General features: G+C 38.0%; 2 protein-coding genes across 2 annotated transcripts; both read left to right on the top strand.

Annotated features, from left to right (window-relative positions):
• Positions 1 to 273: 273 nt before the first annotated feature.
• Positions 274 to 2,647, top strand: LOC306658462 (cyclic AMP-dependent transcription factor ATF-1-like). The gene has a single exon (XM_079135456.1). The coding sequence runs from the start codon at positions 505 to 507 to the stop codon at positions 1,312 to 1,314; it is 810 nt and encodes a 269-aa protein (XP_078991582.1). The 5' UTR covers positions 274 to 504; the 3' UTR covers positions 1,315 to 2,647.
• A 12,901-nt stretch (positions 2,648 to 15,548) lies between these two features.
• On the top strand, positions 15,549 to 17,059 carry LOC306655949 (acyl-coenzyme A diphosphatase FITM2-like). The gene has a single exon (XM_079130722.1). It carries the CDS (start codon positions 15,567 to 15,569, stop codon positions 16,353 to 16,355), a length of 789 nt encoding a protein of 262 aa, XP_078986848.1. The 5' UTR covers positions 15,549 to 15,566; the 3' UTR covers positions 16,356 to 17,059.
• The last annotated feature ends 1,340 nt before the right edge of the window (positions 17,060 to 18,399 follow it).

Raw genomic sequence — 18,399 nt, 5'->3', positions numbered from 1 at the left:
GAATTAAAAGGAAAAAAGGTTGATCATCATTGTTTCCATTTGAAAATACAAATTTGACTTAGTACTATTTTTTTTATATACAGTAACAGCATTTGTTGACAAAAGAATGGTATCAATCCTGAAAACATATTTTTATTAAAGACAAGTTCAAACTTATCTGATAGTGGAATGAAATCAGTCAGTTTTTCCAGTTCCTTTTATACCAAAGAACCAAATTAAAAGCATGAAACGCGACTTGCACTCAGTTTTGCCCCCCTCCCGTCCCTGCCCGGCTTGGCGTAGATCATGCCGCCAGTGGCGGCCCTGACTGCCGAGAAACCGTAGCCTGGGACAGTTGGCTGTTAAGTGACACTGATTCTCCCTGCCCCGCCTGACCCTGAGAAAGAGGCACGTCCCTCGCCTCGAGAGGGGGTGGGGAAGTGGGTAGTGAATTCGGATCCACCTGGGAGCGGGGAATGGAAGTTCCCGCCCCGGACAGCGGCGAGGCGGCAGCCACAGTTGATTATGGAAGATTCCCACAAGAGTAACCCTTCAGAGACTACACCTCAACCTGGTTCAACAGTTCAGGGAACTCATACTTCTCATATTGCTCAACAGGTATCATCTTTGTCAGAAAGTGAGGAGTCTCAGGACTCATCTGACAGCATAGGCTCCTCACAGAAAGCTCACGGGATCCTAGCACGGCGTCCATCTTACAGAAAAATTTTGAAAGACCTCTCTTCAGAAGATACACGGGGCAGAAAAGGAGACGGAGAAAACCCTGGCGTTTCTGCTGTTACTTCTATGTCTGTTCCAACTCCGATCTATCAAACTAGCAGCGGACAGTATATTGCCATTGCCCCAAATGGAGCCTTACAGTTGGCCAGTCCAGGCACAGATGGAGTACAGGGACTTCAGACATTAACCATGACAAATTCAGGCAGTACTCAGCAAGGCACAATTCTACAGTATGCACAGACCTCTGATGGACAACAAATACTTGTGCCCAGCAACCAGGTGGTTGTACAAACTGCATCAGGAGACATGCAGACATATCAGATCCGCACCACACCTTCGGCTACTTCACTGCCACAAACTGTGGTGATGACCTCCCCTGTGACTCTAACATCTCAGACAGCTAAGACAGATGACCCCCAATTGAAAAGAGAAATAAGGTTGATGAAAAACAGAGAAGCTGCTCGAGAATGTCGTAGAAAGAAGAAAGAATACGTGAAATGCCTGGAAAATCGAGTTGCAGTCTTGGAAAATCAAAATAAAACTCTAATAGAAGAGTTAAAAACTTTGAAGGATCTTTATTCTCATAAAAGTGTTTGATTCTTAAGAAAGTATTTTTGTGGACTTACCTAAAAAATAGGTGGATTTTTTTTTTTTTTTTTTTAGTGGAGTTTTATAAATTAAAAGGTCAAAAGTGAAGCTAGTTTTTATTTAGGCTTTTGCAACTCAAAGATAAATGTCTTGTGCAAGAGATCTGGTGACAGAGGATAAAGTGGAAAATGACCTCAAGGAAGCTACTGGCACAACTGGAAGCTCTATAAAAATTAAAACATACTCGAAGCAAGAAATGAACTTTCAGCAATTTGAATTTTCTAAATAATAGTTGTTAATCCAAAAATGGCAGATAAAATGGATTTGGTAAATTGAATTTTAGAAAATAAATCAATTTACCCTGTAGGTTTGCATTTCTTACGGTTTCCTGAAATTTACCTTTTTTCAGTTGTGTGTATTTCACTTCTACCAGTAATTCTAAATTACAAATGTAAAAGAAAACCCGATTAATACATTTCTAAATATATAAATTATGTGTTCTGATTATGTATGTGTGTTCTATTGACAATGGGTTTTTAAAAGTTTCTTGGACTTGAAAGGGTTTTTTGAAACTGGGTTTACTATTTTTAAGGTCTTGTTCGAAAAAGCATCTAAGGTACATGAATGGAATATGGTAATTTTGTAACATTTTTATCAGAATGGAAACAGAACTGTTTAAAAGTTTGATACTTTCAAATAGTTTGTTTTTTGCTTACTCTGGTAAGGGAGATTTTTTTTAATAAATATATAATAAATTGTTTTTTTTGATTCTATATCCTGTATACAGTTGAATATCCAATAATCTGTCATGCTTTAATAGAATGAAATGTTTACAGACCCTTTAAAATACTATTTTTTAAAAACCTTCTGAAGATGCATACCAAAGTTTTTCCAAGATTTTATAATCAGTTTAATGTAAGGATTATCAGGTTCTAAAATAGTAAAAGTTTTTAAGGCAATTTTATGTTAGAGACTATTTGTAATATGTAGCAAATGGTACCTTTATAAGAAAAGTGACTGCCAATATATTTTTATAGCTAATCTTTATAAATTCTAATGTTGAGTTTTTAATGATTATTTTAAATGTTTATATAGTTTATTTAGTCAAAACTTGCATCTCAAAGTATCATTTTTATATTACAGGAGGTAAAGTTCAGATTGGCTAATATTTACATTTTAAGTTTTATATGCAGTTTATCTAATGTTCAAAATACTGTCATTACACCAGTGTTTAACCTCTGTATCCTAATTTGTATACACTTTGAAACTGTACTGCAAAACTATTGTGTGCTTCTTATACTGTGCTTCATATTGTCTATGAAATTAAAAGACATTTGATAAAAAAAAAAAAAGCATGAAACTCTTAAGTCTACAGGTTTGTCAAGTTTATTCTTCCTGGTTTTGGGTCAAGCCAAGTATGTTTCTTGATAAAGTCATCCTTTGTGAGCTCTTCATTCTTTTCTTCCCCACAAGACATTGTTCCTTATCCAAAGAACTCCTTTAATGTTTTGTCTAGGGTGGAAGATAATTCTGTTTTAGTTCGCCATACCTATTTTATATTTTCTGGGTTTTTTTTTTTTGTTTATTTTTTATTGGTGCTTTATAACTGCACATAATGGTAGGATTTGCTGTTACATATCCATCCATGCATACAATGTAACATTACAATTTGGCCAGTATCATTCCCCAGTATTTCCCCTTTCTCTTCCTTCCTCCCTCCCCCTGGTCCTTTTTCTCTTTTCTACTGAGATCCCTTTGATTTTTATGAGACTGCCCCCGCCCCCCCCGCCACCTTTCCTTTTCTTTTTCCCAACTTCCGTATATGAGAGAAAACTTACTACCTTTGACCTTCTGAGTTTGTTTTACTTCACTTAACCTAATGTTCTCAAGTTTTCCATTCATTTTCCTGCTAATGAAAATTTCATTTTTCTTTATGGCTAAATAAAACTTTTTTGTGTATATATACCACATTTTCTTTATCCATTCATCTGTTGATAGACACTTAGTCTGATTCCATATTTTGGCCATTATGAATTGTGCTTCTATAAACATGGGTATGTATGTATCACTGTAGTATGATGACTTTTAATTCTTTAGGATAAATACCAATGAGTGGTATAGCTGGGTCATATGGGTCATTACTAGTCTTTTGCAGAATCTCCATACTTATTTTCAAAGTGGTTAATTTACAGTTTACCAAGAGTGTCTGTCTGTTTGTTTATTTATTCATTCATTCATTCATTCATTCATTCATTCATTCATTCATTCAAGGGATTGAACCCAGGGGCACTCTACCACTGAGCCACATCCTCAATCCTTTTTACTTTTTATTTCGAGTTAGGGTCTTGCTAAGTTGCAGAAGTTGGTCTCAAAATTGCTATCCTCCTGCTTCAGTCTTGGGAGTTGCCGGGATTACAGGCATGCACTACCACACTTGGCTCAAAGTGTTCCTTTTTCTCCACATCCTGTACAGCCTTTATTATATTCTTGATGACTGCCATTCTGACTGGTGTGAGATGAAATCTCAGTGTAGTTTTGATTTGCATTTCTCAGATTGCTAATGATGTTGAACATTTTTTCATATATTTGTTGACCATTTGTATTTTTTCTTTTGAGAAGTGTCTGTTTAATTCATTTCCCATTTGTTAATTGAGTATTTTTGGCATTAAGTTTTTTGAGTTGTTTATATATTCTGGATATTAATTCCCATCTCAGAAGAGTAGCTAGCAAAGATTATCTCCCGTTCTGTAGGTTCTCATCATATTCTTAATTTTTCCTTTGCTAATCATGGAGATTAGTTTAATCTCCATGAAGTGTTTATTGATGTTATGTGAAGCCAAAACATTATTTAGATAAATGCCTTTATTATCTATGTGAATTTTGGAAAAAAGAATCTGATGGCTTCCTATATGTTTTTTTCTAGGTACACTAAGATTACAAAGAAGTCAGCACTTGTGTCAGTTTGATGGTTCTTTTCAGCAGTTACTCGAAGGATGCAAATCTTGGAGAGCTAGAATCTAAATGACAGCCATCTTCCAAGGCCAGGGGACATTTCCTTTAGCAGAGTGTCAGTCAAATGACCAGCATGTGCCCTGCTGCCTAGAAGACTTTATTTGTTAATGATATCTTAAAAAAAATCCATTCATTCATTCATTGTGAAGTGACTATTCCTGAGGCCTTGTCTCCTGGGTATTGAGGTAGGTTCTGTCAGATCAGCAATAAACTAACCAGTTATTACACCTTTTTCACACAGTTGACAATCTTGTGAAGAAGACAAATCTTTAAATAAATGATCATAATAAAATGTGCTGCGCATCATTGTAGGATAGGCACAGGACACTGTGGCAGAAGCTTTTTAATTTGATGCCAACCCATAATATTAACTCTTGGCATTATCCCTGAGCTTTCTGGACCTTATTGACCAAGTTGTTGCCTGGGTCTATATGCTGGAGTGTTGACCTATGTTTTCTTCTAGTTGTTGTGTAGTTTCTGGTCTAATTCCTATGTCTTTGATCCATTTTGAGTTGATTTCTGTGCAGGCTGAGAGATAAGGGTCTAGTCTCATTCTTCTACATCTGGATTACTATTTTTCCCAGCACCATTTCTTCAAAAGGCTCTTTTCTGCAATGTGTGATTTGAGCACCTCTGTCAAGGATCAGATGACTATAGATGTGTGGGTTTGTCTCTGTGTTTCCTATTCTGTACCATTGTTCTATGTGTCTGTTTTTATGTCAGTATCATGCAGTTTTTGTTACTACAGCTCTGTAGTCAAATTTGAAGTCTGGTAGTGTGGTGGCTCCAGCATTGCTTTTTGGCTGAGAACTGCTTTGTCTATTCTGAATATTTTATTTTTCCTAATGAGTCTTAGGACTGATTTTCTAGTTTTGTGAAGAATGTCATTGGTATTTTGTTGGTGATTGCATTGGATCTGTTTATTGCTTATGGTGGTATGACCATTTAAACAATATTATTCTGCCTATTCATTAACACTGGAGGTCTTTCCATCTTCTTGTGTCTTCTTAAATTTCCTTCCTCAATATTCTATGGTTTTCATTATAGAGGTCTTTCACTTCTTCAGTTAGAAATACTCCTAGGTTTTTCTTTTTTGAGGTTATTATGAATTGAATTATTTTCTTGATTTCTTTCTCAGCAGACTCTTTGTTGGTATGTAGGAAAGCTATGGATTTTTGTATGTTGATTTTGTAACCTGCTATTTTACTGAATTTATTAGTTCTAGTAGTCTTTTGGTGGAGCTTTTTGGATCTTCTAACTATAGGATCATATCATCTGCAAACAGTGTTAACATGACTTCTTACTTTCCTATTTTTATTCCTTTTATTTCCTTTCTTGCCTAATTGCTCTCGCTAGAATTTCTATATTAAATATTAAATAGGAGTAGTGAGAGTGGACATCCTTGTTTTGTTCCAGATTTTAAAGGAAACACTTTCAGTTTTTCCCCATTTACTGTGAGGTTGGATTTAGGTTTGTTGTATATAGCCTTTATGATGTTGAAGTAGGTTCCTTCTATCCCTATTGCTTTTATTTTAAATGATACTTTTTACTGGGTATAGAATTTTAGGTTGCCAGTTATCTTCTTTCAGCACTTAATACATGCCATTCAGTCACTGGTTTCTTAGAAACTGTTGAAAATATCAAAGTGAGTCTTACTGTTATTTTTTTTTCCTTTGAAAGAAATGTCTTAGGTTGGGGTTGTGGCTCAGTTCTTGCCTACATGTGTGAAGTACTGGGTTCAATTCTCAGCACCACATATAAATAAATGAATAAAATAAAGGTCTATCAACATCTAAAAAATATTAAAAAAAGAAATGTACTTTTCCCCCCTCATATTGTTTTTAAGATTTTCTTTTTGTCCTTCAATTCATCAATGTTTTTCTTTATATTTATCCTGATTGAGTTCTCAGAGAATCTTGAATCTTTGGATTTATACTTTTCATTGGTTTTTAAAAAATTAGCATCTGGTTGCAGTGGCTCACGCCTATAATCCCAGTGAACGGGGAGGCTGCAGTAGGAGAATCGTAGTTCAAGGCCAGTCTCAACCTTAGCAAGGTCTTAAGCAACTTAGTGAGACCCTGTCTGAGAATAAAAAATAGAAAGGGCTGAGGATGTGGCTCAGTGGTTAAGTGCCTCTGGATTCAATCCCTAGTACAAAAACAAAACAAAATAAAACAAAAAACCCAAATTCTTAGCCATTGTCTCTTCAATATTGATGTGTTCAGTTTCCATCTCCTCTTCTACTGGAAATCCAATTACAAATAAAATAGATTTTTTTTTACTGTATTCCATATGTATGTTATATTTGTTCATAAGGATTATATTCTTCTCCCTTTTTGTGTTTCATCTTGGATAAATGTTATTGGTTTGTCTTCCAGGCAAGTAATAATTTTTTGCTGTGGTAAGATGTAGGTGAACCCACATTTAAATTCCTGATTTCAGTAATTGTTTTTCATAACCAAAATTGTCTTTTAATTTACTCTTATGTATTCCAATCTGCTGCTGAAATTCTCTAACTTTTCATATATTTTATCCATATTTTTTCTATCACTTTAAGCACACGACTATTGTTTTTTTTTTAAATACTTATTTGCTAACTCTGCTCGCTAGTTCATTTTGTAGATCTGTCTTTTTGCTTTCTGTTTTTTCCCCCTCTGGTCATGTGTCTAGTGATTTTTTATCAAATACGGGAGATTATGTGTAATTTGCTTTCAGAAAAGCTGGAAGGTTGTTCTCTTCCTCTAACAGTGTTTCAGCTTGTCCTTTGGTAGGCTGACTAGTGCTGTCACCTGAAAATCCTGTGAGAGTGTGTCCTATGACATGTGTCTTTTTACCATATTCTGTGATAACAACCCTGAATCTCTAAAAGTCTGTAATTATGGTTGGTTATCTGAATAATGTGTTGATTTGGTATTCATGTTTAAATCTGTAATTTTGTTTCCTAGAAATTATTATTTCTTGTGAATTTCCTTTGTTAAGTTCCAGAGGAGATCTTTGGCACATCCCTTTTGAACTCCATGTGTGAAGTTACAAGAAAAAATAATGAATCTAAATTTTCTCTTTAGCAAAGAGTTTGAGAGTCTTGCCTCACTTAATGCAGAGATTGGGTTTTGATAGGGATTTTCTACACTGAGCAGAAACGGTTGTACCGAGAACAGCAACTCCATGCTATGGCAAAATATGGGACCACAAAAGGAAAATAAAGAAATGTTAGGCAAAGGCAGGAGCCTGTCGGCCTTTGCCATCTGATTCTAACTCACCAGGAACAATGCTGATGGAGAGTTGATTTGCTGAGAAACATTGCACTGCGTTTTAGCTAGTGCGGGTTAGACAGGTTAACAAAGAGAACCCAAAGTGTAGCAGTTCTAAAAAAGGAGGACATAAAGTTTATTCTTTCTAAATAAGACTTCAGCGAAGGTAGTTCACGTGATTTGAATGATTTACTGCAAAATCCAAGGGCCACTGTTCCTTCCACTTCTTTACCCTTATCTAACAGGATGTTGTCTTTGAATTCACAGTTGAAGTCAAGCAGAGATGAGCAGGAATAGGGAGATATCACTTTTATCATTCAGAAAACCAAGTCATGGTGAAATCTAATTCCAATGGAGTCTGGGAAATGTAGGGTAACTGGGTTGCAATGTGACAGACTATAATTTTAGTATTGTCAAAAAAGGAGCAATTGGATTTTGAAGCAGTCTCCATCACACATTGGAAGAGAAGAAAATTTCTGATTCTTACTGTTATTTTTATCTAGCAACTTTTGCTAAGTGGCACTGGGTATGTATTCAAGGGACACAGATAAAACTTCATCTGTGATTTATCAGCATTGGGTCCAGGGGAGGTGCTGACCTTGGAATAAGTATTCCTAGTTTTCAACATTGATCAATGAGAATTTTATCAGAATTGAGACAAGTATATTTTCCTGTTTTGAGAGTGCAGAGTCTATAACAGGGGAATCTGGTGAACTCAAATTTCTTGTTCACTTGAAATATTGCTGCTTCTGTTCTGGTGAGAAAGAATCTTCTGGGACTCCTCAGAGGACATTGCATGCAGCAGGTTGAGTAGCACAGATGTGATGGAACTAGTTTAATGTTCTTAGGTACTGAAGTCTCTCCTTCTTCAATATGTCCAGGGTTTTATAACATCAAAACTTCTTTTGCATCACCCAGAGCTACTTCTGACTTTAGGTTGGCCAAGCCAGGCAGGTGTGAGAATCACACACATGAGTGCACATGCAGAACCTCTCTAATGAAGAGTGATCTCTGAACACACACTCTCTGTAAGTCAATACATTGAAACAAATTTAACCTAATGTTGAACAATGTTCCTTTCATCTTGATTACCCTCAAAAATCCATTACCACAAAAAGTTCTCAGACTTTTATTGATGTAGATGAACAAATTCTGAATTTCTCTCATATTTTTGACTCATTGCCCAAATTTACAGCAAGTGATTTATATTTATTTATTTTAAAATGTATTTCTTTTTTAAAATTTTTAATTTTTACAGACTGCATTTTGATTCATTGCATGCAAATGGGGTACATCATTTCATTTCTATGGTTGTGCACGATGTAGATTCATACCATTCATGTAATTATACATGTACATAGGATAATGATGTCTGTCTCAATCCACCATTTTCCATATCCCCCCTTTCATTTCCCCCTACCTAATCTAAAGTTCCTCCATTCTTCTCTCACCCCCACCCCCCGCCCCCATTATATATCACCATCCACTTATCAGGAAAAACATTCGGCCTTTGGTTTTTTGGGATTGGCTTATTTCACTTAGCATGATATTCTCCAATTCCATCCATTTATCACCAATGCCATAATATTATTCTTCTTTATGGTTGCATAATATTCTATTGTATATACATACCTCAGTTTCTTTATCCATTCATCTGTTGAAGGGCATCTAGTTTGGTTCCACAATCTAGCTATTGTGAATTGAGTTGCTATAAACATTGATGTGGCTGCATTATTGTAGTATGCTAATTTTAAGTCCTTTGGGTATGAACAGAGGAGTGGGATAACTGGGTCAAAAGTGGTCCCATTCCAAGTTTTCTGAGGATTTTCCACACTGCTTTCCAGAGTGACAGCACCAATTTGCAACTCCACCAGCAATGTAAAAGTGTACCCTTTTCCCCCACATCTATGCCAACATCAATTGTTTGTGATCTTGATAATAGTCATTCTAATTGGAGTAAGATGAAATCTTAGTTGTCAATGGACCTTTATTTTATTTATATTTGGTGCTAAGAATAGAACTCTGTGCCTCACACATGCTGGGCAACTGTTCTACCACTGAGCCACAACCCCAGCCCTTGTCATATAATTTTTCAGAAGCAGGGCTAAAGGGGAGTTTCCACATTTCTTTTTTGTTGCACAGGGTTAGTCTCCCCCTAAGCATGTAGTAACAGGTTGTTAACTCAGCCTCTTCAGGAAGAGGGTGTGAGGGGCTCATCCCTAATGGAATGCCGGGAATATGTCTCCTCCTCCTGGATGTCCACAGAACTGTGGAATTTCACTTGATGTGGATAATCAGAAGTTCCTCTGAAATTTTTTTTTCAGGCAACAACCCAACTGTCTAAATAAGATAAGACATGATAGGTCACTTGATATGTAACTGGTTTTAGTGACCGAGAGAGGCAAAGCATTTGCAGCCTGGACAGCAGCTTCTTTTAGGCACAGGTCAACTCTGAAAGAGCCATAGAATGACAATATTGGCTTTTCACACTTGGAGGGACCCATTGTGATGGTTTGGATGTGTCCTCCTAAATCTTCTGTGTTATTTCAGGAATGTTTAGAGGAGAAATGATTGGATTGTCAGAGCTGTAAGCTACTTAGTCCATCCTAGTTTGAATGGAGTAATGGAGTGGTAACTATAGGCAGGTGGGGTAGGGCTGGAAGAGGTGGGTTAATGGGAATATGCCCTGGGAGGATTCATCTTTCCTGTGGCTTGTTCCTCCTTTTTTCTCTCTGTTTCTGGTGGCCATGAATGGAACTGCACTCCTCTGCCTCACCCTTCTGCTATGATGTTCTGCCTCACTTTGGTCCCAGAGCAATGGAATTGGCTGACCATGGACTAAACTCTGAAACTGTGAACCAAAATAAGTTTTTCCTCCTCTAAGTTGTTGTCAGGTATTTTGGTCACAGAGGTGAAAAGTTGACTAACACATTCACTTTGTGCAAGCTGCTGTTATTAGAATCCACTGAATAAGTTTACTGATGAATGTATTTGCTAATATCTCATTGGTTACCTCATTGTTAAATGTATGTATCTTTATGTTTCTATCACTTGGGAAGTAATTATTTGATCTTTTGTCTCAGTGCTTACTTATCCAAGCATAATATATACCCTTTATTGGGTCTACTACTGGGAAGGGAAGTATGAGGCATTTAAGAAGGGAAAGTCACTTTCCCAATATTCCCTGATATTGCATTATAGTGATTGGCATCCAAGTCTGTTTTCATCAATGGCTTTCTTCAGTTTCATAAAATCAGTTCAGTTTCCTTCCTTCCCTCCCTCCCTCCCTCCCTCCCTCCCTTCCTTCCTTCCTTCCTTCCTTCCTTCCTTCCTTCCTTCCTTCCTTCCTTCCTTCCTTCCTTCCTTCCTTCACAACACTATCCAGTTGTCTATAATGGATAAGAGATTCTTTCATGTGGCCAAAGAAAGTCTCTTGTGTCTTGACACTTGAAACTGTAAATTAAGAGTTTGAAAATGACTTTCTTTGTTTTTGTTTTTAAGTTTACTATGAGAACTAGCACCTGCACCCCAGAGTCCTGGAATTCCTAATAAGTCTTACATTATTCTAGAAAAGGAATCCCTTGTTCAACAGAGTCCTGGCCTCCACAATGTTTGCTTCCAGGTGACCGAGCAGTAGCTTAGTCATTTTGTCACTAGATACCAAGAACTTCTAGGGTTGTAAACTAGAATAAGATCCCAACTCTAGATACGCTGGATTTCTCCAAGAGTCTGTTATTAATATCTATACTAACTAGCATTCTTTGTTTTTAAGCAAAGATACTAATTTGCCAACTTAAGCAAATCTATACATTCTTTTTTTCTGGGGTGGGGGGTACCAGGGAACCCGGGGTGCTTAACCACTAAGTTGCACCCCCAGCCCTTTTTACTTTTTATTTTGAGACAGTCTCACTAAGTTGCTGAGGCTGACTTTGAACTTGCGATCCTGAAAGAAGAACACAGGAGAGAAAGGATAGGGGAAGTTGGTGTTTGTGTGTGTGTATAGTGTAAAGGAATAAAATTCCTATTTTACTTAAGAAGCAATATAAAATAATTGAGAAAAATCAAGAAATAACAGGGCAAAAGCGGGAGAGCGAGAGAGAGAGAGAGAAATAGTGGGGCTATGGTTTGGATAAATGTCCTCCAAAGATCCGTGTGCTGAAGGGGCTTGGCCCCTAGCTATTGGTAAGTGATGGAACCTGTGGGAAGTTTAAGGTCATTGGATTGTACACTTGCAGGAGATTGTGGGACCCTAGTTTTTTCCCATCATTTTTTTTTTTTTTTTTTTTTTGCAGTGCTGGGGATTTGAACCCAGGGCTTTGGGCTTGTGAGGCAAGCACTCTACCGACTGAGCTATATCCCCAGCCCTCATTTTCTTTTTTTATTTTGTTGCTTGGCTCATGAACTGAGTTTACGCCACCATGTACTCCTACCATGATGTGCTGCCTCGTTAGAGGTCAAAAGCTATGGAGTCACTCAGTCATACACTGGAACCTCCAAAACTGTGAGTAAATACCTTTTTCTTTTACAAGTTAATTGCGTTGGGTATTTCATTGTAGTGACAGAAAGAGGACTAATACATACAACAAAACCATGTTATTTAGAAATATGGCAATAAGTACTAGAAGAAATAGCTAAAAATGTTGAGTGGTGTTGCTTCTGGAGAGGGAAGGGGTGGAATGCAGGACTGTTCTAATACTAAACATGTCTAAAGCATGTACCTGTGTTATTCAAAGATAAAAATTAAAAATGAAAAAATAATAATGAGTAAATGATAATGTAAGCAAAGCACTTAGAATAGTTCAGGTTACATAATAATTATTCAATACATAAGATATTATTACTATAATACTAATTCACCCAGAAACATAATAAATATGTACTAAAAGCTTTCCTTTCTTCATCCCTCTTTCATTCTCTTCCTTCCTCTCTCCCTTCCTTTCTTTTCTCCCTTCTCTCTCCATTTTCCCTTCCTTCCTTCTGTTACTTCCACCAAATGAGCACAGCTCTGATAGGTTGTATGATTCTATTCATACCCAGGAAAACCTACCAATCAGATGTGTAGAGCATGCTCCAATTTTCTCATTTGATGATTTCATAGTCATGAATGGATGATAGGTAGATCGACTGATAGATGATGTGAACTGTAGTAATGCCATCACTTCTAAATCATGTCATTGGTACCTTTCTTAATTTTTCACAAGGAAAAATTTCAATATTTTCTTTTTCTTTAGTCATTAGTTTTTCTGATTTCTAACAAAATGAATGAACTTTGTGCATTTTCAAGGACTTATTTTATGTTCTCAAAATTAAGGTTTCTTCCATGTGCTTTCCTTCATTGCTAGGACTGCAAACTTCTCATCATTGACACCCTTGGTAACAAAAGATGCCCTTTAGAGATGAAATTCTTAAATCTTTCAGCATTTCCATTTGATGTACCTCAGAGGAAAAACAGATGCAGATTTGGAAATGGAAGTAGCTGAATTAATAGCATTTTCTTTGTCTAAGAGGAGACCAGAGGGAGTTAAAGTAGGAGAAAGAACGGGGTACCTGTTCTTTAGACAGTGAGCGTGACACGTGCATCCTCAGGCTGCTTCAAGAATGCCATGGTTTCTATTACTAATGAAACCTCCCATGCAGTCCTTTAGTCCCAGCCCTTTCTTGTCAGTAACGCAGCAGAGTAAATACTGTTTACATCAGCCTTACTGTGACTCAGCCCAAGTGAGGAGAAGTCCTCGAAGGATGCACTGAGCCAAGGTCCTGTTCACATAGGAAGTTACTGGGGAAATGCAGTCATTGGTCTAATCATTCTCCCTCTCTTTCTCTCAACTTTAGCTCCAAGTTAACAGGTAAGTCAGTAAGCCATTGTCATCCATTTAGAGTCAATTTAAGGGGAGTGATCTGCATATTTTGCCCTCAATTGAATTGAAGCCTTTTCATTTTTGAAAGAGCCAATTGAAAAGACATCAGTGCATTGCACAGCAGAGAGAATATCATTAACAATAATACATTGTACATTTCAAAGTAGATACAAGGGAGGATTTTGAATAGTTCTCACCATAAAGAAGTGACAAATGTTTAATGGGATGGATCTGCTAAGTACCCTGATCTGATCATTATGCAATGTACACATTAATTCATCACATTGCATCCCATAAGTATGTACAATTGTTATATGTCAATCAAATAAAACACACATCAGATTCACATGCCATTTTCCTTCTAAATAAAAAAATGTTTCTTTTGTTTCAGATTCCCATTTTCTTTTTGTCTTTTTTTGTAAAGTTTGGCTATTGTACTTCTGAAGTATCTGTTCAGTGTTTTGCTGAGGAGAAGAGGGCAGAGTTCTTAAAAAACATCATTAGGGAACAAAAGAAGCTGTGCTGGCATCTGGAGGGCAGGGGACCCCTCTCATAGAAGCAGATTCTGCTTCTATATGTCTGAAACATATACAGAAAATAGGCACGCTTCTTAGAATTCAGTCATCTTGAAGTGTTTAATAATGTTATATGATAATTTTTCCAGATCATCTGGTGAATCAACATAAAGTGAGTAAATAAGAATTAGAAATAGTCAAGAGCAATGATATTGAGACTTTATGCTTTTAAGCCCCAAGACTCAAAATTCCTCCACAAAATCAATATGGTGAACTCCATACCCACAACTTCATGCCATGATTTTAATTTATGGGATTGGTACCAATTTTATCCCTTTTTTAGATTTGGGAAGACTGAGATTGAGAAAAACAAACTTTGGGGTCAAAGTCAAGGTGCTTTAGTCTAGGTAGTAATTTGAGAACCTCAGTTTGGGTTGTTCAAGTTTAGTGTGACTTTTCTACCATAGATGCATTCTGTGCATTTAATTAGAGTTCTCTGGTAATGGCCACTTCTCTCATCTATATTTTTAGGTCTCATATGCTGTGAAGGTGTCCTTCAAAGAACAGTAAAGAGAGCTCTGATATGCCTGCATTTGGGGAACTGGATCATTTTAAACAGTGATCGAAGGGTCTACAAGGAAAATTCCCTTTGTTCCTGTTGGTTACATTCTCTAGTTATTATCTAGTTTAAACAGTAGCCGAATAACATCCATGGGTCAGTAAAGCTGTGATGGATGTCTTAAGTGTGAATCTGAACATTTTCTTGATGTAACATAAATGGTGTGGCTATTTGAACCCTATCCTTATAGTTTTTTTGGGGAGGTAGGTACTGGGGATTGAATGCAAGGGCACTAGGACACTGAGCCACATCCCCAGCCCTATTTTGTAATTTATTTAGAGACAGGGTCTCACTAAGTTGCTTAGCACTTTGCTTTTGCTGAGGTTGGCTTTGAACTCATGATCCTCCTGTCTCAGCCTCCCAAGTCACTGGGTTATTATAGTTTTTTTTTTTCTTTTTTTATTTCATTATATTTTTTAAATTCTGATGTATTAAGCGGGCAATTAGCTCGGCCTGTAGAGCACTTGCCGAGCGTATGCATGGACCTGGGTTCGAATCTCCAGCACCTCGGAAGAAAACAAAAAAATGAAAATTCTGATGTATTTAGTTAGTTGGATCTCGAATAGACAGAAAGTTTTTGGCAATATTAGGATAAGAAGGAGAAGGTCTGGCAATTAAAGGCAGTACACAACAATTTGCACCTTTGTTAAATCATAACCCATAGAGGTTTCGAAGAATTGCAATATAATGTATGTGCATTTGAAGTTTAAGTCTTTCCTAGACGTTGCTGATTCCTTTTGTTCATGTTATTCACTGCTGGTCTGTAGATGTAGATCAGGGGTAGAGCACTTGCCTAGCAGTCATGAGACCTTGAGTTTCATTCCCAGTACTGATGTGAAGAAGAAAAAATAATACTGTATTTGACAATGTATTGACCACTTACTATGCGCACAGTAAGGTTTTATTAAAGCCTACTAAATACTCTATGCTAAATAGTATGGGGGAGGCAATTTAAGATACTTTAAATTGATTTCTTCTTTGAGGACGGTGGCCGACGAGGTCCGGCATGGAGCACCCGGAGCGCTGCGCGTGGTTCCTCCGCGGGACGCTGGTGCGGGCGGCGGTGCGGCGCTACCTGCCGTGGGCGCTGGTGGCCTCCATGCTGGCTGGCTTCCTCGTCAAGGAGCTCTCCCCGCTGCCCGAGAGTTTCCTCAACAACAAGCGCAACGTCCTCAACGTGTATTTTGTCAAAGTGGCCTGGGCCTGGACGTTCTGTCTCCTCCTGCCTTTCATTGCCCTCACCAACTACCACCTGACAGGCAAGGCTGGCCTGGTCCTGCGGCGACTGAGCACCCTGCTCGTGGGCACGGCCATCTGGTACGTCTGCACGTCGCTCTTCTCCAACATCCAGCACTACACCGGCAGCTGCTACCAGTCGCCGGCCCTGGAGGGGGTCCGAGAGGAGCACCGGAGCAAGCAGCAGTGCCACAGGGAAGGCGGCTTCTGGCACGGCTTTGACATCTCAGGCCACTCCTTCCTGCTGACCTTCTGTGCCCTCATGATCGTGGAGGAGATGGCCGTGCTGCATGAGGTGAAGACAGACCGAAGCCACTGCCTCCACACAGCCATCACCGCCCTGGTAGTCGCCCTAGGCTTCTTGACCTTCGTCTGGGTGTGGATGTTTCTGTGCACGGCCATTTATTTCCATGACTTGTCCCAGAAAGTGTTTGGCACCTTGTTTGGTTTGCTGGGCTGGTATGGGACGTACGGGTTTTGGTACCTGAAATCCTTCTCCCCTGGACTTCCTCCCCAGAGCTCTAGCTTGATATTGAAGCAAGACAGTTACAAGAAGTAGAAGAGAAACAGAAGTGGGGACGGCAGGACAACGGATGGTGTACTTTCCACTTACTCTGTTTAGTTATGGGCTGAATTCTGGACCCCACTTCAGGCAGGATGCTTGCCAGGCAGTTGGGGGTGGAGAGGTGGACGGGTCCGGGGAGCGAGTTTAGTCCTCAGACTCTTCTTAGTGACCTTGCCTGTGTCACAGACACTTTTCACCCCTGGAAAGACTTGACTTTAATCTGAAACACCCCTTTTGTCCCTGAGGGGACAGCTAAGGCCCAGTGCAAAGACAGGATCGGGATGGCCTCCCTGGCGTGGTTCACGGGGAGGCTGGAGCTCCAGCCTCCAGAGTCGAACTGTCCCTCCTAGAGCGGCTGTTAGAGCTGTTGTTTCGACAGTGTCTCTCCCTGTTGATTTTGTGCAAGCATTTTCTTCAGCAGGGTTCTTCATAAAACACCCCAATACCTGAAATACACTCCGATGATAGCTGTTGGTTTCCTCCTTGGAATGCTGAGTATTGCACCTGGCTTGATCAGCCCCAAAGCCAGTCCCTTCAAACACAGTGCCTCTACCACTGAGTATCGGGTGATTTTTATGTAACGAACAATGATCATTTTCTGTCCATCGTCTATTGTTATACGTTGGTTTTTGGAGCAATATGGTTACCTTTTTTTTATCTTCTATTTTGAGTGAACACTTAATAGTTTTTAATAACAACTATGACATGTAGTCTTTGTCAACAAAATTCCTGAAAATATCTCACAGTTCAGTGCCGTGGTTTTGGCACATGTGGGTTGTTTTGAGGGGTCTTTTTAGAACACTAATTTAAATTTTATAAACCAAATTCTTGGCTTGAGAGTATTAAATTCCACCTCGTGGTGTTGTTTCCTCTGTTAAGAATAAAACCAGAAAGCTGGCATTAAAAAAAAAAAAAAAAAAAAAAAAAAAAGATTTCTTCTTTGATTTCTCTACATTATTATCTGATCCAATTTTATTTGGTTGTACTTCTTTTTAGTGGTACTCTCAGAAGAGTCAAAAACCAGTATCCATTCACTCATTCATTCATTTTATAGATGTAGAGTACCACTTTTGGATCTGGTAGTGTCAGGTAAATAACACAATGGCAATCTTTAGCCTCCGACGATTTTTCAGTCTGATGGTATGAACATAATTGCCTATAATAATGTTTTATAAAATTTTGATTCAGAGTTCCCTATCCATTCAAACCATTCTTAGACCCCAGGTTGGGAATTTTAACAACCAGTCACAATGCATGGTCCTGGATAGGATTCCTGTTTTGACGAACTAACTAGAAAGGATAGTTTTGGGGATTACTGGAAAAAGTTGAATATGGACTAGCGATAGAGAATAATAAAGAGTTATTAATTATATTGTTGTAAAGATGTTATTTGGGGTACAAAACTTTTGAGGGTTTTTTCTTCTTTTTCTTAAGACACAGGATAAATGTTTAGGAGACTAATGTCACAATAGTTATTATTTACTTTAAAATATTTTAACATAAAAATGTGAATTTTGATAACTTGCAACAGGAGCAGATGATATCTGTATGGATGCTCCAGAAAGGACCATCTATTTTGTAAAATGCAAATGTAGACTCCTCCCAAAAATTCAGGTGAAGGAGACAAAGAAATTAAAGTAATGAGAAATAAATCATAGTTAAAGGAAATAGAGATCCAAGACCCAATCTGAGAATTTGAGAAACCCCAAAGGAAGGAAAAAAGTAAAATATTAGAGCTGGAAGCAATTTTTACTAAAATGGAAGGGTTATGATTTGTAAACCTAAACGGTCCTATGAAGTCTGCACATAATTTCTGAAGGATAAAAAGATTCATATGTTTATATGTTTTGGGACTTTTTAAAATTTGAAAGTGAAACAGTCATCAAACTCTATTAAGTATTAATCAGCATATATTGACAGCTTACTGTCAGGATGCTTCCCAAAGTGCTCTACCTGTCTTATCTTGTTTAACCTTAATCAAGAAGAAGCTGTTATTGTCTCCATTTACAGGTGAGGAAATTGATGTTCAGAGACCTTG

Source organism: Sciurus vulgaris, assembly GCF_902686455.1.
Source record: "Sciurus vulgaris genome assembly, chromosome: 3".
Classification (NCBI taxonomy): domain Eukaryota; kingdom Metazoa; phylum Chordata; class Mammalia; order Rodentia; family Sciuridae; genus Sciurus; species Sciurus vulgaris.
The sequence above is the reverse complement of the archived record's forward strand: the minus strand, read 5'-3'. Positions and strand labels throughout refer to the sequence as shown.

Excerpts from the sequence above, each read along its gene's own strand:
- LOC306655949 (XM_079130722.1), top strand. The coding sequence starts at position 15,567 with ATGGAGCACCCGGAGCGCTGCGCGTGGTTCCTCCGCGGGACGCTGGTG.
- LOC306658462 (XM_079135456.1), top strand. The coding sequence starts at position 505 with ATGGAAGATTCCCACAAGAGTAACCCTTCAGAGACTACACCTCAACCT.